The sequence below is a fragment of the Canis aureus genome, chromosome 1 (genome assembly GCF_053574225.1).
Source record: "Canis aureus isolate CA01 chromosome 1, VMU_Caureus_v.1.0, whole genome shotgun sequence".
Lineage (NCBI taxonomy): Eukaryota > Metazoa > Chordata > Mammalia > Carnivora > Canidae > Canis > Canis aureus.
In genome coordinates, this window is record NC_135611.1 from 57,761,908 (window position 1) to 57,782,662 (window position 20,755).

The 20,755-nt window shown below is 37.3% G+C and overlaps 1 protein-coding gene across 1 annotated transcript in view; it reads left to right on the forward strand.

Moving 5' to 3' along the window:
* RFX6 (regulatory factor X6) overlaps nucleotides 1–15,553 on the forward strand; it is a 55,311-nt gene extending 39,758 nt beyond the window's left edge. Inside the window, exons 11-19 of the mRNA XM_077900753.1 lie at nucleotides 1,301–1,460; nucleotides 2,565–2,709; nucleotides 3,886–3,995; nucleotides 4,933–5,050; nucleotides 7,078–7,200; nucleotides 7,981–8,187; nucleotides 9,313–9,825; nucleotides 10,672–10,884; nucleotides 14,623–15,553. Of these exons, the coding sequence (XP_077756879.1) occupies nucleotides 1,301–1,460; nucleotides 2,565–2,709; nucleotides 3,886–3,995; nucleotides 4,933–5,050; nucleotides 7,078–7,200; nucleotides 7,981–8,187; nucleotides 9,313–9,825; nucleotides 10,672–10,884; nucleotides 14,623–14,798 (1,765 nt within the window). The 3' untranslated portion in view covers nucleotides 14,799–15,553. The remainder of the gene's footprint in view (nucleotides 1–1,300; nucleotides 1,461–2,564; nucleotides 2,710–3,885; nucleotides 3,996–4,932; nucleotides 5,051–7,077; nucleotides 7,201–7,980; nucleotides 8,188–9,312; nucleotides 9,826–10,671; nucleotides 10,885–14,622) is intronic.
* Nucleotides 15,554–20,755: the final 5,202 nt, after the last annotated feature.

The following is a 20,755-nucleotide window of genomic DNA, read 5'->3' on the forward strand; positions in this document are numbered from 1 at the left end:
TTAATTAGTGGCAGATCTCCAGCCATGCAACTAATAGTAATAATAGCTGGCCTTTATTAAACATAATATGGGCTTTGAGACTACATAAATTATTTCACTTAATCCCTACAACCAGCCTGAAGTGACTATTTATGTATTTATTTCTTAAGTATGCAAATTGTTCATTGTAGAAAATGAAAAAAATGGGTAAATGCATTAAAAAAAACACTCATAATCTCTCCATGTTCGTAATGTCTTAGGTTATTATCTCATAGACTTTTCTAAGAATATCTGTAAATATATAAAGTCTTTAACGGAATCATAGTATATGTACTACTGTGGTATACTGTGAAAATCTTTCATATCAACAAATATAGATCAATGTTATCTGTTTAAATAGTTGCATAGATTTCCAGCATCTGAAAAATACTATATTTAACTAATTCCTTATCATTGAACAATTTATTTTTTAAAAACACAACTTGTCGGACTATTTCCCAGTAGCTATTATGATCCCATATTCACAAATGAGGAAACTGGCAGCAGAAAGAAGTTATGCCCAGAGTCAGTTAACTCGTAAGAAACAGAGCCAGAATTTTAACTGAGGGCTATTGAACTCTGCTTCAGTCTTTTTCCTGTATCATGTTACTGCTTGCCAGTGTGTGCGCAGCATCCCAAATGTAAATTTAGATCTGTTTTGTTGAGATATAGTGTGTAGATTGTTGAGTGATTTTTAAATTTTTGTGTTTACATATAAATGTTTGTGTATATACACAACCAACATTTGCAGTTTTCTAAATAGGATCCTATAGTACATTTTTGATAATGTATCCCACAGTTATATTTGGATTATAGGAATAGGTTACTAGGAACTAATGGTAAATACCTGAAATGAAATTATGATCCCTATGTGATGTCTGTCAAGAAGCCAAGATATGCAAAATCAGGTGCATACTTACATTTTCCCAGAAATATTTTATAGAAAGTGACTGAACCATGAGCTAATATTAATAATAAGGTATTATTTATTGGTTACCCTCTGTATACCAGAAATGACTGGATAAATTTCCATGAATTATTTATATATAATAATCTTGTGATATAGATACTAATCTTATTCTTATTTACTAGATAAAATCAGAGCTTGAAGCAATTGAGTATTTTGACCAAGGAGATAAATGGCAGACCTAGGCTGAATCTATCTGACTTCAAAGTCATGTTCTTGGAATCATAGAATAACAGTATACCTCCGTTAAACTGCATTTACATAATGCATTTTAAACAATTTAGCATTTAATATGTAATGTTTTTTTGTGTGTAGCTTATTAGCAGATATAAGGAATTTTGCTAAAAATTGGGAACAGTGGGTTGTTTCATCCTTGGAAAACTTGCCAGAAGCTCTAACTGATAAGAAGATACCTATTGTGCGAAGATTTGTATCTTCCCTGAAAAGACAAACATCTTTCTTACACCTTGCTCAGGTACGTTGGTATTTGAGTGATCAAATAAAAAATGAATTATCAGGTAGCAGAATAAGAAATTTTGAGATTGGAGACCAAGTAGAAAATAATTGAATGCAATGTGAGGGATTCCTGGGTGGCGCAGCGGTTTAGCACCTGCCTTTGGCCCAGAGCGCGATCCTGGAGACCTGGGATCGAATCCCACATCGGGCTCCCGGTGCATGGAGCCTGCTTCTCCCTCTGCCTGTGACTCTGCCTCCCTTTCTCTCTCTCTCTCTCTCTCTCTCTGTGACTATCATAAATAAATAAAAAAACTTTAAAAAAAATGCAATGTGAGACCTCAGAGTGAATGCTAGGACAAAACAAAACAAAAAACAAAAAACAAACCATTAGTGGGAAAATTGAATTACTACCAGTTTTGTAGCATGCTGATTTCCTGATTTTGGCAATAAACGATGGTTAGGTAAGATGATAAAATTAGGAGAAGCTGAACATTTGGAAATATTTTGCATTCTCTTTGCAACTTTTTTTTTATAAATTTAATATTATTTCAGAATAAAAAGTCAGAAACCACAAAGCTTCTGAAAGCAGTGTAATATGCAAAACTATTAGCTATATGAATCCAGTTAATAAAAGATTAAGGTTGTGAGGACTGAGCCCATGTGATATTTGATGTTGTGAAACCCACAAACCACACATTTTAAACTACCTACAAATTTGGCTATCTTACATAGGGTGAAAATGTAATTCTTAAATCACTGTTTGTATGTTTGTATATCATTAAAATATACTTCCCATCCTTTCACATGATTGTTTGCTTTGAAAAAATTTCTAGTCCTCTAAATTTTAAAAGACTTGGTTGGGATAGTTCCAGATAAGAAATATAACATTGTGAAATCCTAATTGTATGATCATGGATAAGAAATTCATTTTCTAATTTCAAAAATAGTTTTCAAAGCTTTAACAGAGATGATCATGAGTTTCAACTATTGCTTTTAGTTTCAAAATGAGGAAACATTTATGATACTCTTCTCTCAAAAAACTATTTTTCTAGAAGCCAAAACTTTCCTTTAGATAGACTATCAATAATATGGTTTAGTGTCTATTTTTACTTTCTTTATGCAGATCGCCAGACCAGCTCTCTTTGACCAGCATGTTGTGAATTCTATGGTATCTGATATTGAAAAGGTTGACTTGAATAGTATTGGATCACAGGCCCTTCTCACCATTTCTGGCAGCACAGACACTGAATCTGATATCTACACTGAACGTAAGTTTAGAGCTGGGTTTCCCAACCTTGGCACTGTTGATATTTTGGGCTGGATAAGTCTTCGATGGGGTGGGGTTGGCAGTCCCCTTAGACTACAAAATATCTGTTTGATAAACCTTGGTTTATAGAAACCTTTTAATTTAAAAAAATTGTCCTGTACTTGAAAACAATTGTAGCTACAGACTTTGGAAAACCTGGAAAATATAGAAAATATTAAGAGGAAAATAAAAGCCATTCATAATCTCATTGCCTAGATATAACCTGGAAATAATGAAAATGTTTTTTAGTGTTGTGGGTTTTCTTCCAGTTTCACATTACCTTCGTACACATTTCTATGTGTTTTACACTCTTAGCATTATATGGTATATAATGGATATCAAAATAATATGTCAACACAATACTGTTTTTCAAAGCAGAAATTCCCTGCTCAAGTTTGGACCATCTGACAGAGGTTACCCAGCCAATATGCATGACTAGACAACCAGACTGTTTTCAAGGGATAGCAATCCACTCTTTCCCCACTCTCTCTCTGAAAGGACAAGAAGTGCAGCTTCTGATAGGCTGTTGCACAAATGATGGGCTGCTCTCTGGGGTGGTCCAATATCAGCCCTTCTTTACGTTTCCTAGCATAAAATTATATTAGCCTTTGGGATTCAGTAAACTTCAAACTCTTTAATAAGTGATAGCCCTAAATGGCCCCTTTAATTTTTACAAGGTAAAAGATTATTCATGTAAGTGGCTCGATTTCACAGTGCAAAATTTTTTCCTAAAGGTAAAGGACAGTTGAAAAAGCAGGAAATCAGCAACTTTAGCTTAGTCATTCATTAGCTTTCAATGAATCTATTGCATTTAATGAAAGCTTTAGATTCAGACTGAATAATCATTTGCAAATGACAACTTACTGTTTCCCGGGGTATACATACTTATATAATATATAGCCTATATTTCAGTGTGTACCAAGATACATATAGTTATTATTAAAAATTTTGAAGAGTAAAAAACTAAGGATTTTTTGTTACTTGTTCTCAGGATATGAAATAATTTGGCACATTTAATTTCACCTGTCTTTCCCTTTTATGCATAAAATTCTTAGTGATTTCTAGTTTTAGGTTTTCTCTTGGATTCAAAGTAGAGTAATGATCTGGTGTTCTGTTTTGTTTTGTTTTAATGTGGTAGATGACTCTATCACAGTGTTCCAAGAACTGAAAGATCTTCTTAAGAAGAATGCCACTGTGGAGGCTTTTATTGAATGGTTGGATACCGTGGTAGAGCAGAGAGTTATTAAGGTATTTTCAATGATAGGTTCACAAAATAGAACTTTTGTTAATGGTAAATGCTAAACTGGCTGTAATTTCTTGAGTGGTGGGGGAGGGATAGTTGTGTGTAAAAATGCTTTGAAGAGCTTTTGAAGACTTGCAAATAAGGTGGCCCAAATATCAATTTAGGAATAGGCCAGATTTGAGAGTGTTGGGCATAGATTCAGTTCTATTTGTCTTTTCTTGACAAAGGACTGCCAGATATTATGCCTTCCCTGTCAGTCAATAATGCTACAGCAGAGTCACCTCAGTAGTGAAAGATAAAAGCTGGACAGATTTGGCCCTTTTCTAAAGAGTAAATTTTCATAAATTCTGGCAGAAAATGTGGTTTTAAGTATTTCCATTTTTAAATTCTGAGAGTGCAGTATTTTGTATTTTCTATGTTTTTTCAACTCTTTCACTTAACCCTCAAGCCATCCATCATGAAACAAGGCAATAAGAGCAAATAGATCCATCACCAGTCAGTGTTAGCCACTCCATATCAAGGAAACGGTTGTAGCGTAGGGACTTTTTTTCTCCTGGAAAGAAAACAGATTATCATTCAGGACCAGAGAAGTCAGAGTTAATCATTCACAGAAATATATAACCCTTCTTTGACACTTCACCTTCTGTTCTTTTTAAAGTTCTGTCAAAGGAAAATGAAGAGATAAAATATTTTGTGAATTATTTTATTTTGGTGCCCAGTTCTGTTAGGTAACAGAACCATATGGAATGAAGCTCTTTTAACCTTAATAATGACAACAAAGAGAGACGAGCATTAAATTCCCCAGATAGATCACTATATCTGATAAAAAAATTGCATGTCATGCCATCTGTTTGTCAGACAGCTTATCAACCCCTTGATTTTATGAAGGATGCATGTAGTAATGAGATGACAGATTTTATAGTTTCATTTTCTTCCTTGTAGACCAGCAAACAAAATGGAAGATCATTAAAGAAGAGGGCTCAAGACTTTCTGCTTAAGTGGAGCTTTTTTGGTGCTCGAGTGATGCATAACCTCACCTTGAACAATGCATCCAGTTTTGGTATCCTATGTGCTTGATAAAGCTCTTCCTACCTGAATACATCATTCACTCTCCAGTTGCATTCCCTAGCAGTTTTTAAACATGTGGCACTGTAATTTCTCAAATCTATCGAGCCAGTAGACAATGGTAGTTATGAGCCTGGGTTTTGGAGTCAGACCGCATGCAGAGTTACATCCTAATACTGCTTCTCTCTGGCTTGGTTTTTACTCAAGTTGCTCTGCTCCCTATAGAAGGGGATGAATATTTACAGCAGCATTATCAACAGTGGCCAAACTATCGAAAGAGCTCAAATGTCTATTGGCTGATGAATGGACAAAGAAGATGTGGTATATATATACGATGGAAGATTACTCAGCCATAAAAGAGAATGAAATCTTGCCATTTGCAACGACATGGATGGAGCTAGAGGGTATTATGCTAAGTGAAATGTCAGAGAAAGACAAATACCACATGATTTCACTCATAAGTGGAATTTAAGAAACAAAACAGATGAATGTAGGGGAAGGAAAAAAAGAGAGAGGGAAGCAAACTATAAGAGATTCTTAACTCTAGAGTGTTCTTAGAGCAGCAGCTCAGGGCTTCTGGTGGGGATGTGGGTGGGGATGGACTATATGAGGGATGGGTATTAAGGAGGGCACTAGTTGTGTTGAGCACTGGGTGTTATATGTAAGTGATGAATCACTAAATTCTACTCCAGAAACCAATATTACACTGTATGTTAACTAACTAGAATTTAAATAAAAACTTGAAGCACAAAAGAAAAGAGGATAAATACTCCTCTTATTGGGTTGTGTAGGCACTTTAGTGAGATTTTATATATATATATATATATACACAGTGAGATTATATATATATATATAAACACAGTCTAGTACCCAGTGAACACTTAATGAATAGGAGCTATTATCATTACATCCTATTAGTGCTTGGATAAATTTTTTTTTGTTAAACAAACAAGTAAACAATAATTAGTACATTATTTTCCAAAGGCACTACCCATTGAAGTATGGCAAATTTTTGCATCTTTTCCAGGAACCACATAACTGCACTCTGAGAATCAAAGAGCAGCCGAGAAGACATGTTCTCATATGTTTCTGAAACATCTTTCCTGATCGATTTGACTTGTGCCACAAACTGAGTCAAGTCAGATCTTCCAGAAATTGAATACTTTCATTTTCCTAAAATTTCTGGGATTCTTAGTTTGCAGCTATGATGCTAGCTCATGGACAGTACTTCTGCATTTAGTAGTAGTTGCTTTTCTAGAAATCTTCAAATTATAAATAGGTTATAGTTAACTAGGTTGTTTTTATTTAATTCTCAGTAGAATTAGATAAAATCAGTGAACTTGCATGGAGGGATGAATAAAACATATTGAGCCTATTATTTGAAATATCTTGCTTATATGTGAAGTTTCTTAAAATATACAACACCGAAGCCTGACTTTATTATGAAACCAGACTTTTGTTGGGAAATCGGTGGAATAGTCCAAAGAAGTTTAAGATTTTCCAGGACAACTTCCAAATGAAAATGACTCTTTTGTTTTTTTTTCCAAACCAAAGAGAACTTTGTTTCAGGCCAGAAAGACATCTTTCTTGATACTTTTTTCAGACCATGGTGGCCAATGTCTAATTATTTAGTACAAAGTAAACAGAAATAGAGCAGAGTAGAGCTCATTCTCCCCAGGTTAAAGCTTATCACACTCCAATGTGTGCCCTCTTAAAGCATAAAGCATGTCTCACTTTCATCCGTATTTTCCTTTGATGTAATTAGTGGCCAAAGAGCTGGCAGGACAGTACACACAGTAAGCTGGGCAGGCGGTACACAGAAAGATTAGAGACTCAAGTTAAGCATGTTGGTCTTAGCAGGTCATTTAAAGTCCAACAAGTATTTGTTTATTTCAGTTGCTCCTTGTAAAGTGTTGTGAGATGGTCACAAAGATAACTCGACTTCTCTCTCTCTCTTTCCTTCTCCTTCTCTCCCTCCTTTTATCTCATAATGCCCTCTCCCCATTCCCATCCACAAACAAGGTTCTTTCCATTTGATCCGAATGCTTCTTGATGAATACATTCTCCTTGCCATGGAGACCCAGTTCAATAATGACAAAGAACAGGAGTTACAGAATTTATTGGACAAGTATATGAAGAATTCAGGTAATTTAAAATGTATATCTTATTTTTTGCATATTTCTTTCTTTAAACCTAAATTCAAGAATTTGTAAGTACACGTTGAGTGGGTCGATAAGTCTCAGTTTTTTTCCCCGAGTGTGTCACAACTAACAGAGGGTGTCAACACTATTGGAACACTAGTTTTTCTCTCCACCATTTACACATAGAGTAGTCAAAGGAGTTTACTGGAAGCTCTGGAGGATATAAAATTGATGTTCTTGGGAGAATTTACACGAAGGTAGAGAGGTGATTATAACAACAACAAAAAAATAACCATAATTCAAGACAACACCTGTGGTACACCACCTCATATAAATGGTGTAGAAATAAGTTCTATAGAAGTTTATTTTTTTTAATTTTAAGATCTCCGGTCTTCGGGATCACACCCTAGGCCAAAGGCAGGCGCTCAACTGCTGAGCTACCCAGGGATCCCCTCTATAGAAGTTTAGAGAAGGAAGAGAACATTTCAGTTTGAGATGTGATGACTTGCATTTTGAAGTCTGTCCACTCCAGAGTAGATTCCTAAGTGCTCCTCAGAACACACTTCACACTCACAACTGTGCAGATAACAATGACCACTAAACCCCAGCACCACTGCCATGACCAAACATCTGCCAGCCTCGTTTCCCATGGAAGATATTTCTCTGCAGTTGCCAGATTTATGACACAACCCTAAAACATTTTCAGTTTCCTTTTCTTGGGCTTATTTGTTAGGAATATGGGAATGATGTTAGCTTTCCCATTTAAAAAAAAAAATCTTTCCAGATGCAAGTAAAGCTGCCTTCACTGCTTCTCCAAGTTCATGCTTTCTGGCCAACCGTAATAAAGGCAGCACCGTTTCCAGCGACACTGTGAAGAATGAAAGCCATGTGGAAACAACCTATCTTCCTCTGTCATCCAGTCACCCCGGAGGCTTACCCTCTGCTCTGCACCCATTCCCTGCTGGGAATACAGACAACATGCCACTCACAGGTATGCTGTGAAATGCTTGGGCCTCACCACATCTCCTTTATTTTCTTCAAAACTGATAACGTCTAGCCATTGCAAGATTTTAAAAGATTTGCCTTTCTATTAAAGCTTTATAATATTTTTGTGATTTTCATCATTTGTCATTCACGCTTTTATCAATACCACTATTAACATAGGTACTACACTGTGAGGTGGTCGTTTCGTTATATTGGAAGTACAGATAATGAGTTGTCTTCATTCAGTGGAAGAAAAAATTAGAGTAGGTATAAATAAGATTCTGAAGATGCCTTGAGAGTCAAAAAAATGGGATTCTTATTTATTTTTGGCTTCTGAGAAGATTTTCTTTCTCCCCCATTAAAAAGTAGATTTGGTCATTTTAGGATAACCACTTCAATAATTTTCCTCTTTGGTCTGGAGTCCCCGTTGTGTCAGTCTGAATGTTTAGTGGCTTGTACTCACTACTAGATAATACTGTTCTAAGTCCACTACTTGCCTTAATTCACAGATATAATTTCATTGGACACACAGAATTTTAATCCTGGAAGGCCTTTTAGTTCAGGGGCCTAATTCCACCAATGGAGAATCAGACACCAAGGAACTTGGTGGCATCAAAACTCCATTGTTCATCAGTGGTGTTTGCATGATGTTTTGAATTGGCTGCTTTGAAGCCATGCCATTTTGACCTTATTGCCTTTTTCTTTTACCCTAAAAATCAAACCAGTTAGCATTCAGCTTGTTTTTTAATTATGGAAAATGTAAGAACAGAGCCCTTGACCTTCCCATGCTTGAGCTCTAACCGTTTTTGTACCCATGGAAGCATGAGGCCTTCCCAAACTTTCATGCATAATTACTAACTCCAAAAGTCTTCACTGTTGTGAAATAGACATGTATTGTGATGGTTTTATTATTTATTTATTTATTTATTTATTTATTTATTTATTTATTGTGATGGTATCTTTGAAACCTAGGTTTTTGGTGTTCCCCAAAACACCAGGTTTTGTTGTTTTTAGAGAATAGGAATGAACCAAATCGGGAAAAATATTAATAAATCTTTTGAATAATTTTTAAAGATGTGCACCCATCTGTTTTAATATGCCACTGGTGAATGCTGCAGTAATTTTTTTCCAGGTCAAATGGAGCTTTCCCAGAGCACTGGTCAACTGATGACACCCCCCATTTCTCCAGCCATGGCAAGCCGAGGAAGCGTCATTAACCAAGGGCCAATGGCGGGGAGACCTCCAAGTGTGGGCCCAGTCCTGTCAGCCTCCTCACACTGCTCAACATTCCCAGAGTCCATCTATCCTACCCACCCTCAAAGCAACCATGACTTTTATGGGACCAACTCTAACTATCAGACTGTGTTTAGGGCACAGCCTCACCCCCCATCAGGACTCTATCCTCATCGCCCTGAGCATGGTCGATGCATGGCCTGGAGTGAACAGCAGCTTTCTAGAGACTTCTTCAGTGGCAGCTGTGCTGGGTCTCCATATAATTCTAGACCACCTTCCAGCTATGGACCATCCTCACACAGCCAAGATTCACACAGCATGCAGTTTTTAAATACAGGAAGCTTCAATTTTCTGAGCAACACAGGGGCTGCCAGCTGCCAAGGAGCAACATTGCCTCCGAATTCACCTAATGGTATTGAAATTTTAAAGAATTTTTCCTGGTTCTTGAGATGGCAGTAAGGCAGAATCAGACATTGAGCTCTACCTCTGCTGAGCAGCATGTCATCCCATGTAAAGTTTCTAAAGATCTTGGAATGTTAGGCGTTTGAAGCTCATTTCTTTCATATACAAACATATATCTAATTCTTGTGGTTTTTTTAAAGTTGCCCTTCTAAATCCCCAAATGATAAAAATATTAGGTCAAACGTGTGTTTGAGATCTCCCTTAATAAGCCCAAAAGAAGAATGTTTTGTCCTTTGAAAATATTCCTATTGAATAATGTTTCTTCTAGAGAACTAGCAGCAGATCTTACAGCTTAGGACCCAAACAGTGCTCCCTGTTAGTCTGATAAAACACTTAAAGTTTAGGGAGTTGGAAAGATCCGTGACTTCAGCTGCCAAAGCAGCTCTGCGTCCTCTTTCCTAAATGTAGGCCAGTCCTTCTTCCAGAAACACAATTCTGTAGATACAACTGGTATTTGACAAGCAGTGTAATCTTTGCGAGAGGTTAGTAGTGCTTTTTTTCTTTAAAAGAAGATCTTGTTAATGTAGATGAGGAGAATATGAGAGAGATGTAGTCTTTTATCTGAAAATTAGCAATAGAATAACTCCTTTGTATTTTTTAAAAATAAAAAGCCAGCATTGTGAACCATAGCCATTATACAAGCACAAATCCAATTCTATATAGTAAATGTAGCTGTGAATGTCATGTTTATAATGCAATATCTTTAGGGCTCTACTCTATTGCCTTGTCCCTTTTCCCTTCCTGTAATATTTTTTGTAATAAGTGAACAGAACATTCTTGACATTTTCTGTTCTAGGATACTATGGAAGTAACATAAACTACCCAGAGTCTCATAGGCTTGGATCGATGGTGAATCAACACGTTTCCGTCATCAGCAGTGTTCGCTCACTGCCTCCCTACAATGACATCCACGATCCACTTAACATTTTAGATGACAGTAGTAGAAAGCAGACCAGCTCGTTTTACGCAGACACATCGCCTTCCGTTGCGTGTCGAACTCCAGTAGTAGGTAAATTATTTTAGTAGTTCTTGGAGACATTTTAAAAAGCTATGAACATCAGGTATGTAGTTTTGCTCTGGAGGGTGACTGTTGAGGTGAGCTGGGCACTCATGCTCTCACGGGTGATCTATCCCTTTGGATCTGAAGTCTAATTTTTGTATCTATTGATAATAGTCTTCCCCGTTCTCAGTATATATGTCACTGTGCAGCCTACTGCTAAATCTGTTATTCTTTAAAAGAGAATAGCTGGCACCTTTTATGTTTGCAAAAAAGAAATATAACCCATCAGCCATAGTCTAAAGACTTTACCTTTTATGAAAGCAGTAATGATGTCTTTTTCTCCCTCTTTCTGATTCACTGTTGGATGCAGGGGCAGTGCCAAGAGGTGTCTTTGGACCCCATAATCTCCAGCAGTACCCTAAACCACTCCAGGTTCAAAATAATGGTGATTTGTGATAGAGGTTACTGTCATTTTCTCAATAATATGTAAAATGTGATTAGACAGCTTTGCAGAAAATGTTGCTCCTTTTATTGTTCTGCTACATACGGTTTAAGTAAAAAATGAGCAAAACTGTGTGTTTGCCATGAAGTCCCCTCGCATCTTCTTCTAACTGGGTTGCTCTCCCTGGGAAAATCCTGAGACTTGTACTAGATGTGTTAGCAGTACCCAGCTAAGTGTCTGCCACATAGTAGGAACTCCACACATCAGTGAGTTGAAAAAAAAGGGGCAAAATACATGGGTAGAAGCAGTTTCCTGTATTAGGAATAAGGGATCACATGCAAGTATAGATGCATGTAAGTGTCAAGGCAGAGTGTTAATGTTTATATGCGATGGTTGAAATCTTCCAATGGAATGGATTTCAAGCTAGGATAAGTAAAGGGCTTTGACACCCAATGGGAGCATAAGGGAGAAGGAGACACATTCCATCTCTCCTCCTCAGTGTGCTTTTCCAATAACTCAATAGGAAGCACCTCTTCCCTTCCCGTGACCATTACAGATGCTCCCTGAGCAGAATCTAGCAGCTCATCTCCTGTTATCTGCAGATGGTCATTGCTTCTAGGTTACTCTAATGAAGCAGAAAATTCCACTTCAGGAAGTTTCCTCACCGTGAGACTAAAATGTATCATGTTGCTATTGTTACTATTAGTTCTGTTTACTTGTAGAGATAGTGGAAGCTTTGCTGGAACATAGCTTGGGTGTAGGATGGATTCTAAGCTCTAGTCATCAGAGGTGGCTTACAGGTAAATGGCAGAGAGGGCTTCTGAGTGAAGGGAGGACCCACTGTCTGCTTCCTTAGTTATAAAGCCTGGTTTTCAGGGACAGCAAAGAAGGTAGTCAGAAAAATGAGAAAAACAGCAATGAGAAGCCAGCAACCACACATGCAGGAAATGCAGTGTCAGAGAGCCAGTTGGTCAGATTCTCAGGAACTTACTAACATGTGCCAAACTTCATTCTAGGCATTGAGGTTATGGTGGCAATTGGGATGGAATTCCTGACTATAAGAAGTTTACATTCTAGTGAAGAGAGATAGAGCAATGGGTATATAGACAAATGCATTACAAAGATAACGTTGGATACTCTGAAGTCAATTAAATGGGTAAAATGACAAATAATGATGGAGAAACTGCTTTCAGTCAGATAGTTGGGAAAGGAATCCTGAGGCAGGGATATTAGAGTTGAAAGCTGAATGATGAGGCAATGACACAAAGGGCTGAGGATGGAGTTCTAGGCAGAAGAAATGACAAGTGCATAGTCTCTGAAATGGAAACAAGGAAAATTCAGTGGGCAGAAAGAAAGCCAGGGTGTTTTGAGCATAGTGAATGAAGACAGTGTAAAAAATAAATCAGTGGCCAGAGACCAGTTCACAGAAGATGTTGTGAATAAGGGCAGGAAGCTTGGATTCTGTCCTGCGTAGTGGGAAGTCATTGTAGCATTTGAGGAGAGTGACAATTTACTGTATACTTGAGTGACATTAACCTGGCAGCTCCCTGCAGAATGAGAAGGTGCGGCAAAGGTGAGGTCATGAGACCAGTTAGGAGGCTGCTGTGTTGGTCCAGGTAGGAGAAGATGGTGGGTATTTTGTTATTTTTTTTTAAGATTTTATTTACTTATTTATTCATGAGAGACACAGAGAGAGAGAGAGGCAGAGACACAGGCAGAGGGAGAAGCAGGCACCATGCTGTGGGGGGCGGGGGCCTGACGTGGGACTCGATCCCAGGTCTCCAGGATCAGGTCCTGGACTGAAGGTGGTGCCAAACCGCTGAGCCACCCGGGCTGCCCTGTTATTGTTTTTTAAATTTAGAATAAATTAGTTAATATACAGTGTATTATCAGTTTCAGAGGTATAGTGATTGATCAGTTGCACTCAGTGCTCATTACCGCAAGCACCCTCCTTAATGCCCATCACCCAATTGCCCCATCCCCCCACACCTTCCCTCCAGCAACCTTCAGTTTGTTTCCTATAGTTAAGAGTCTCTTATGGTTTATCTCCCTCTCTGATTTTGTCTTATTTTATCTTTCCTTCCATTCCCATATATTCATCTGTTTCTTAAATTCCACATGTGAGTAAAATCACACAATATTTGTCTTAGCATAATACCATCTAGTTCCATCCACATTACTGCAGATGGCAAGATTTCATCTGTTTGATGGCTGAGTAATATTCCATTCTACATATATACATCTTTATCCATTCATTTGTTGATGGACATCTGAGCTCTTTCCATATTTTGCCTATAGTGGACATTGCTTCTAGAAATACTAGGATGCGTGTACCCCTTCAAGTCAGTATGTTTGTATCCTTTGGATAAATACATAGTGTAATTGCTGGATTGTAGGGTAGTTCCATTTTCAATTTTTTGAGGAACCTCCATACTATTTTCCAGAGTGGCTGTACCAGTTTGCATTCCCACCAACAGTGTAAGAGGAATCACCTTTCTCTACATCCTTGCAAACATCTGTTGTTTGCCGACTTATTAATTTTAACCATTCTGACTTGTGAGAGATGGTATCTCATTGTATTTTGATTTGTATTTCCCTGATGCTTAATGATGTTGAGCCTGTTTTTCGTGTGTCTGTTGGTCATTTGTAGATCTTCTTTGGAGAAGTGTCTGTTCATGTCTTCTGACATTTCTTGACTGGATTATTTGCTCTTTGGGTGTTGAGTTTAAGAAGTTCTTTATAGATTTTGGATACTAGCCCTTTATCTGATAAGATATTTACAAATATCTTCTCCCATTCTGTAGGTTGCCTTTTTGTTTTGTGGATGCTTTTGTTGCTGAGCAAAAGTTTTTATCTTGATAAAGTCTCAGTAATTCATTTTTGCTCTTGTTTCTCTCGCCTTTGGAGACATCTAGCAAGAAGTTGCTGTGGCTAAGGTCACAGAGGTTGCTGTCTGTGTTTTTCTCTAGGATTTTGATAGATTCTTGCCTCACATTTAGGTCTTTCATCCATTTTGAGTTTATTTTTGTGTATGGTGTAAGAAAGTGGTGGTTTGAACAATGGAAGAAGTATGGGTGGAAAGAGGAGGTAGATTTGGGATATATTTGGGTGATAAGGTTGTCTGAATTTAAGTTTGAAATTGAGTTTTCTTCATGAAATCTGTAGAAGGAAAAACAATTTCTAGGAAAATAGAATAAATATGTGTGATCAATGCAAACATAAATATAGAGACTTAAAGTGAGTGGCACTTGCAAAGAAAAAAATGTCAGTCAATATTCAATTGCTGATTATATTTTCCTTTACAGCATCCAGCTTGCAAACCCCAATTCCTTCCTCCTCATCTCAGTGTATGTATGGAACTTCCAGTCAGTATCCAGCTCAAGAAACCCTGGATTCCCATGGAGCGAATGGTAGAGAAATGGTGTCCTCTTTACCACCCATCAACACTGTGTTCATGGGAACAGCAGCTGGAGGCACTTAAACCAACAATGTTGGGTGGGGATTGAAACCAAAAATCTCTACTGCTCAACTACTATTCACTCAGATTGCTATCAGGGTAAAGAAAATGGAATATACAGTGACAAAACATTGTTTTTCAAGTCACTGTTACAAAACTTTGGACAACTCCATAATGAGTGGAGATACTTGCAGACTTTGCTTGCCCACAAATTGTTTAAAATGTGATCTCATTATTAATTATAGTTTCAAACATTATCAAATGGAACCAGTGGAGCTTTGAAGATGCAAACATTCCAACTCTGAAGATTTAATATTTTGCTTCCTAATTTATTGAAAAGTCTGTGTGCTGTTTCATATTTGGTCTATAAAAGGAAAAAAATATTTAATGCCTTTAAAATAACTTTAATTTATTAGGGTCTCAGAATCATTGTTTACTATCCCTTATTTGACCAAAAGTCAAATGTGTATGTACTACCTCCTATGGAAATGTTTACAGGGTCAAGACTTAATTCAATTCAGCCTAGACCAAAGTTGCTTGACTTTCAATCCTGTGCGTTAGTGTGATGATTTCTGTTACATAGCAGTATTCGAATTCTATGTAACTGAATGGAGATTATAAATGCTTTCCCACTTTATTTAAGAAAGATAAGAAATGAAAGAAATAAAGTACGAAAATATTTTTAAAGGCTCGATTGCTCTCAGAGCTGTTACTGTTTCTGAAAAATGCTTGGGATTTTCAGGTGAAGCTCCTTTGGATATTGAATTAAAGACTAAAGATGGTTGGTCAAAACATCGTAATTCAAGAATACATTCCATATCATATCCATTCATATATATATATATATATATGTGTATATATATATATATATATATATATATATGGAAATTGTAGCTGATAGACTGAACTTCTGCAGATTTGGAAGCAGTCTTTAATCAAGTACGTGGCTTAGAAACTAAGAGCGAATGATCATCTGAAAGCAGGGATCATCTGAAAGCAAAGAGAAATTTAAAAGTGAGGAATTTATTCCATATGAGTTAAGAAAATTTGATAGACCATCTATCTAACTCTTTTTTTTTTTTTCTTTATCATATGTCTTAGCTGAGAGGTCTGTAGTAGGACTTATGGCCTGTAATGGCAAACCTCTATTAACTTCACAGGCTTTTCCTATCATCTTACAACAGCCCTTAGATTATTTGTATTAAGGATTGGGTTATACTGTGATCTCCAGGTACATTCTTAAAGGATTTGTAAGCCCCAAATGCCCATTATCCATCATGATGTAATTTGGTGAAGACAAACTGTGGAATTGTTTTCAGCAAACAATAAACAATGAATTGTGGACTTGTCAGAGTGTTGCTACCATTTGCTCAGTAGCGTGCTTAGTAGCATGTAGTTTATGAGCTAATTAATTGAGCAGAAGAATTTTGCAACAGCAACAAATCATGAGAAAAGCAATAGATGTTGTATTACTTGCTATAGTAATATTGGAAGAGTACAAAGGGTAGTGAAATGAATAAGGGCTTGGGATGAAGTAAAAACCAAAACAGCTTTAAGAAATGTTTGGATATAAGTCTTGAAAATTAAGAACCAAATTTCCACTGTATAGTAATTATATATTCAGCATGTATTTTGTGTCAGACACATTGGAAGATGCAAGTTGAAAAAGATGAAAATGAAAATACAAAGACTATAAAATAACTCTGCCAATACTTTTACTAAATTCCAATGTAACGATGAAGGGGCGATATGATAGGAAACAGAAACTCACTGAAGATTTTTGAGTAAAGAGTAAAATGGAGGAAGTGATGTTTAGGGAATAGCCAGCAGCAGCTGGAAAGGGAGATGGACCAGATGGAGGAGGAACTAACCCAAGAATGGGCTATTTCTGAGACCATCTCTCTCATCCAGATATTCAGCAGATAAGCGCAGAGACTACATGGAAGCAGAGTGAAGGGAGCAGGAGAATGAAGCCCAAGCATCGTTTCAAAGAGGCATGAGCATCATTTAGTACAATTGAAGGATTAGCAATTTACTAGATTATAAGGGATTACAAAGGAATACATTAATAGTGGCTCTAAAGTTTTCCTTAACCCTATTTGCAGAACATTTCAGTATAAATAGCTGACTCTAGATTGATGGCCCCTTTGTAGAAGGGGGAAATGATCTGGAGCCGGGTGAGTCCAGAAGATAAGTGAACGTTATCTCTGGGCCTCATGTGTGTCTGGCTGATGACGAGGTGCTAAATTTTGACATCAAGAAGACTGATTTGCTCTTTCCCCCAGGCAGTGGCACTTGAGCTTCTCTCTCTTAGATGTATAATGGCATTTCTCAGTGTGGGCACTATTGGCTTGCAGGCAGGACAGTCCTATTTTTTGCAGGACTATTCTGCATATTGCACAGGATTTAGTATCCCCAACTCTCAAACACTAAATACCAAAGCACTCCCCTCACCCAGCCTTGTGACAACTGAAAACATCTTCCATATTTCTGAATGCCCCTGGAGAGGCAGGGCCAGTCCTTCATGAATGAAGTGACAGCATCTTTAATTTTACCTAGAGGGAGCTTGAGACATTTAATACCTTTCTCCCTTTCAGCTACAGTCATCATTTAAGAATTGTTTCTTTCAAGGATTTGAAGCTTGGATGCTCAAGGCATTTTCTGCTGTTCTTTAGGTTAATTTTAATACAGTTAAAGGATCTGGCCTAGTTTGTTAGTGTTTCTGTTTGTGAAAGTAAATAAATGATTCTTCAAGTAATTTTTAGAAGTTGTGAAGTATCAATTATAGGGAAGTGACCTGTTCAAGCTAATGCTTATGGGAAGTCCAATATTAAGGTAAGAAATAAAAAAATCTAGAGGTTTATAATCTCAGTTCTTGGGGTACTACCTTTTAAATCTTGTGTTATAGTGGTAACTGTAGATAAATGGCATAATGAGAAGTGAATGTTCCAAATAATTCAGTGGATTCTTGATACGATTCAGACACCAAGAGCCTGGTTTATAACAGCTTGAAGAAAAAGTAAAACCCAGGTATATCATTAACATAGAATTACAGATCAGAAGAGATCTGGTTTATTTTCCTCTCTCTGGGTAGTACTATACTCAGAAAAGTTAGAGCTCTCCTCAGTTGTATGTTCCCAAGTATGCTTTCTGGTTAGAAAGGCATTTTTTAAAATTATTTAAGCTAAGTTCTAATTACAGTTGTGATGTAAAATCTTTCTTTTTGTTTCTGATTTGAAAGAGAAAGTCCATGAGACCCTCAAGGTCATCCATGTCAAGAGCCCATTTTGGAAATGGGAAGGGGAATATTTTTTATTGCCATGACGCGTGACATGTAGTGTCAGGACCAAGGATGTGAGGATCCTGCAATGTGTGGGACAGATTTACACAATGAACTGTCCCATGTCAAAAGTCAATAACACGTCTATGGAGAAATGGAGGTAGACCAGTAGGCTGTGAGATGAATGTCCCCAAACTTTGCCTAGTAGTGGTGCTCCAAATTAAATGATATCTAACCCAATCAGATGAATTCTTCAGGAACTGTGACTAGCCTGGAGAGGCAAACAGGCAGAAGAGTAGGACTAGAAGCAGGGAGAAAGAGAAAGAGAGCTAGAGAGAAGCCAGTTGTGAGAGGGGTCCAGCAAGCAGCCACGAGTGGGCTCCTCTAACAGGACGCTGAGACAACAGGTGGCCAGAGCTAGACCTCTAGACACCAGAGCTGACACTATGCCATCGTGATCAGTGGGGCACAATGCCCAATTCCCCTCTGCCCTCTCAGATTTACCCTTGGAGCCTTTATTGACATGGTCTCCATTTAGCCATTCAAAGTACACCTACTCTGACTACACCACTAGTTCACAGAAGCATGTGTTTCCTCTTCTTCAGAAAAACTTGATAAGCAGTAAATTAGAGGCTCACTGGTGATGTTTTTCAACCATTGAATTTATGCTCATATAAATGCAGTCCACAAAAAAGAGACAAAGAAAACCAATAATTCTTGAAAGTGAGCCCAGGTAGTACATTCTCCCCATCCACCCACCCCCTTCAAAAAGAGAGAGAGAGAGAAAAGAAAAAAGAAAAGAAAAAAGAAAAGAAAAAAGAAAAACTCTTGGAGAGAAATGGATTTTGAAGCCCAAACCCAAAGTTCCAACTTTTCAAAAGAGCAGGAAACAAATGAGACTGATGTCTGAACTCCTTGGAAAGGGATATTACAGGCAATCAGATTTCTATATAACAGGGAGCAAAATTAATTGTCATACAAGTCTCATGATAACAGCTATGAGCTCTTCTGAAGCCTGGAGTAGCAAACTGATCATACTATATTTTGAAGGCAAATTTATAATCACAGGTGAGTTATAGAAATTTAAACAAAAACCTTCTAGGAAAGTAAACAATAGTGATTATAGCATATAGAACATTTTGTGCTTTGAGAAAGATAAGAAATGATGAGTTTATATAAAAGGTTATTGTACTATCTCGTTCAATTATTGAATTCTAAATTAAATCCTCAAGTTTGTAAATGGCAGAGAACATAACTTGTCTGCTCCAAAAGCACACTGATTAAATGAAAAGAAAATAAATTTCAGTTACTCCTTGATTATAGGTGTTAGCAATGCCTGGAAAAGATTGCTAGTTGCAATGAGTAATCTATTCATTAATTTTGAGATATTTGATTATAAAATAAGGTCCTATCTCTGTTCTGACTGGTAAAAGGTTTTCAATTAGTTTTCCAATCTCAAGATCTTATAAATAGGGGCACCTGGATGGCACAGTCAGTTAAGTATAGGCCTTTGGCTCAGGTCATGATCCCAAGATCCTGAGCTCGAGCCCCATGTCTGGCTTTCTGCTCAGTGGGGAGTCTGCTTCTCCCTCTCCCTCTGACTCTCCCTCCCCTTGTGTGCACATTCCTCTCTCTCAAGTGAATAAACAAAATCTTAAAAAGAAAAAAATCTGGGATCCCTGGGTGGCACAGCGGTTTGGCGCCTGCCTTTGGCCCAGGGCGTGATCCTGGAGACCCGGGATCGAATCCCACGTCGGGCTCCCGGTGCATGGAGCCTGCTTCTCCCTCTGCCTATGTCTCTGCCTCTCTCTCTCTCTCTCTCTGTGACTATCATAAATAAATAAGAATTAAAAAATAAAATCTTTAAAAAAAAAATCTTATCAACAGTGCTAATTTTTATTGATCTTGGGCATATAATATTATGGTAGAAATGTTTCTCATTATAAAAAGTCCATTACCAGAATGAGCGAATATAATTTATTTAGGGTTTTTTGTGTTGTTTTGTTTTGTTTTGTTTGGTACAATCTAATCCAGTTGGAGAGATTTCTGATTATTTTTCCTCAAAATTCTCTTCTAATATCTATAATTTCAATCATATTCATGCAGGTGTTTATGGTAATAAAAATGACCACACATTAGTTTGACCATTTTACTTGCCATATCTAGAAGTTCTGTTATAACTAGAAGGTTTTAGTTCTGTTTGTTCAATAGCAGTGGAAGCTTCAGACATATATATAAATACAGAATACTTCTAGATTCCTGTCCCTATTAAAAACTCTATCTCACTATTTACAAATGTTTGATTTAATGTCAAGACTTAAAATTTATTTATTGCTTGACTATTTTAATGAAATATTTTGGTCATGTTCTTAGGCTTGGTTGAGTTTTAAGAGTTTGTATGCTGAAAGCTCCAAAGGATACTCAGTTTTATCCCACATTTTAACAAATAATGTCTGCTCACACTGATAAAAAGGATAAGGGCCCTCCCTTCATGGATCTTACATTTTATGAGGCAAGGCAGACATTAAGCCAAGCATTTCCACAATTGGTTACAACTAAGAAATAATTCATTGACATTGTGAAGAGAGATAAAGGCTGCTCAGAGAATTAATGAGAGGTGAGCCCATGGAGATGTATTCAGGGCAGGGGTGGGGTAGGGGAAAGTGGATAGGGAAACTTCTTCAAGAAGTTGCATGCCGAG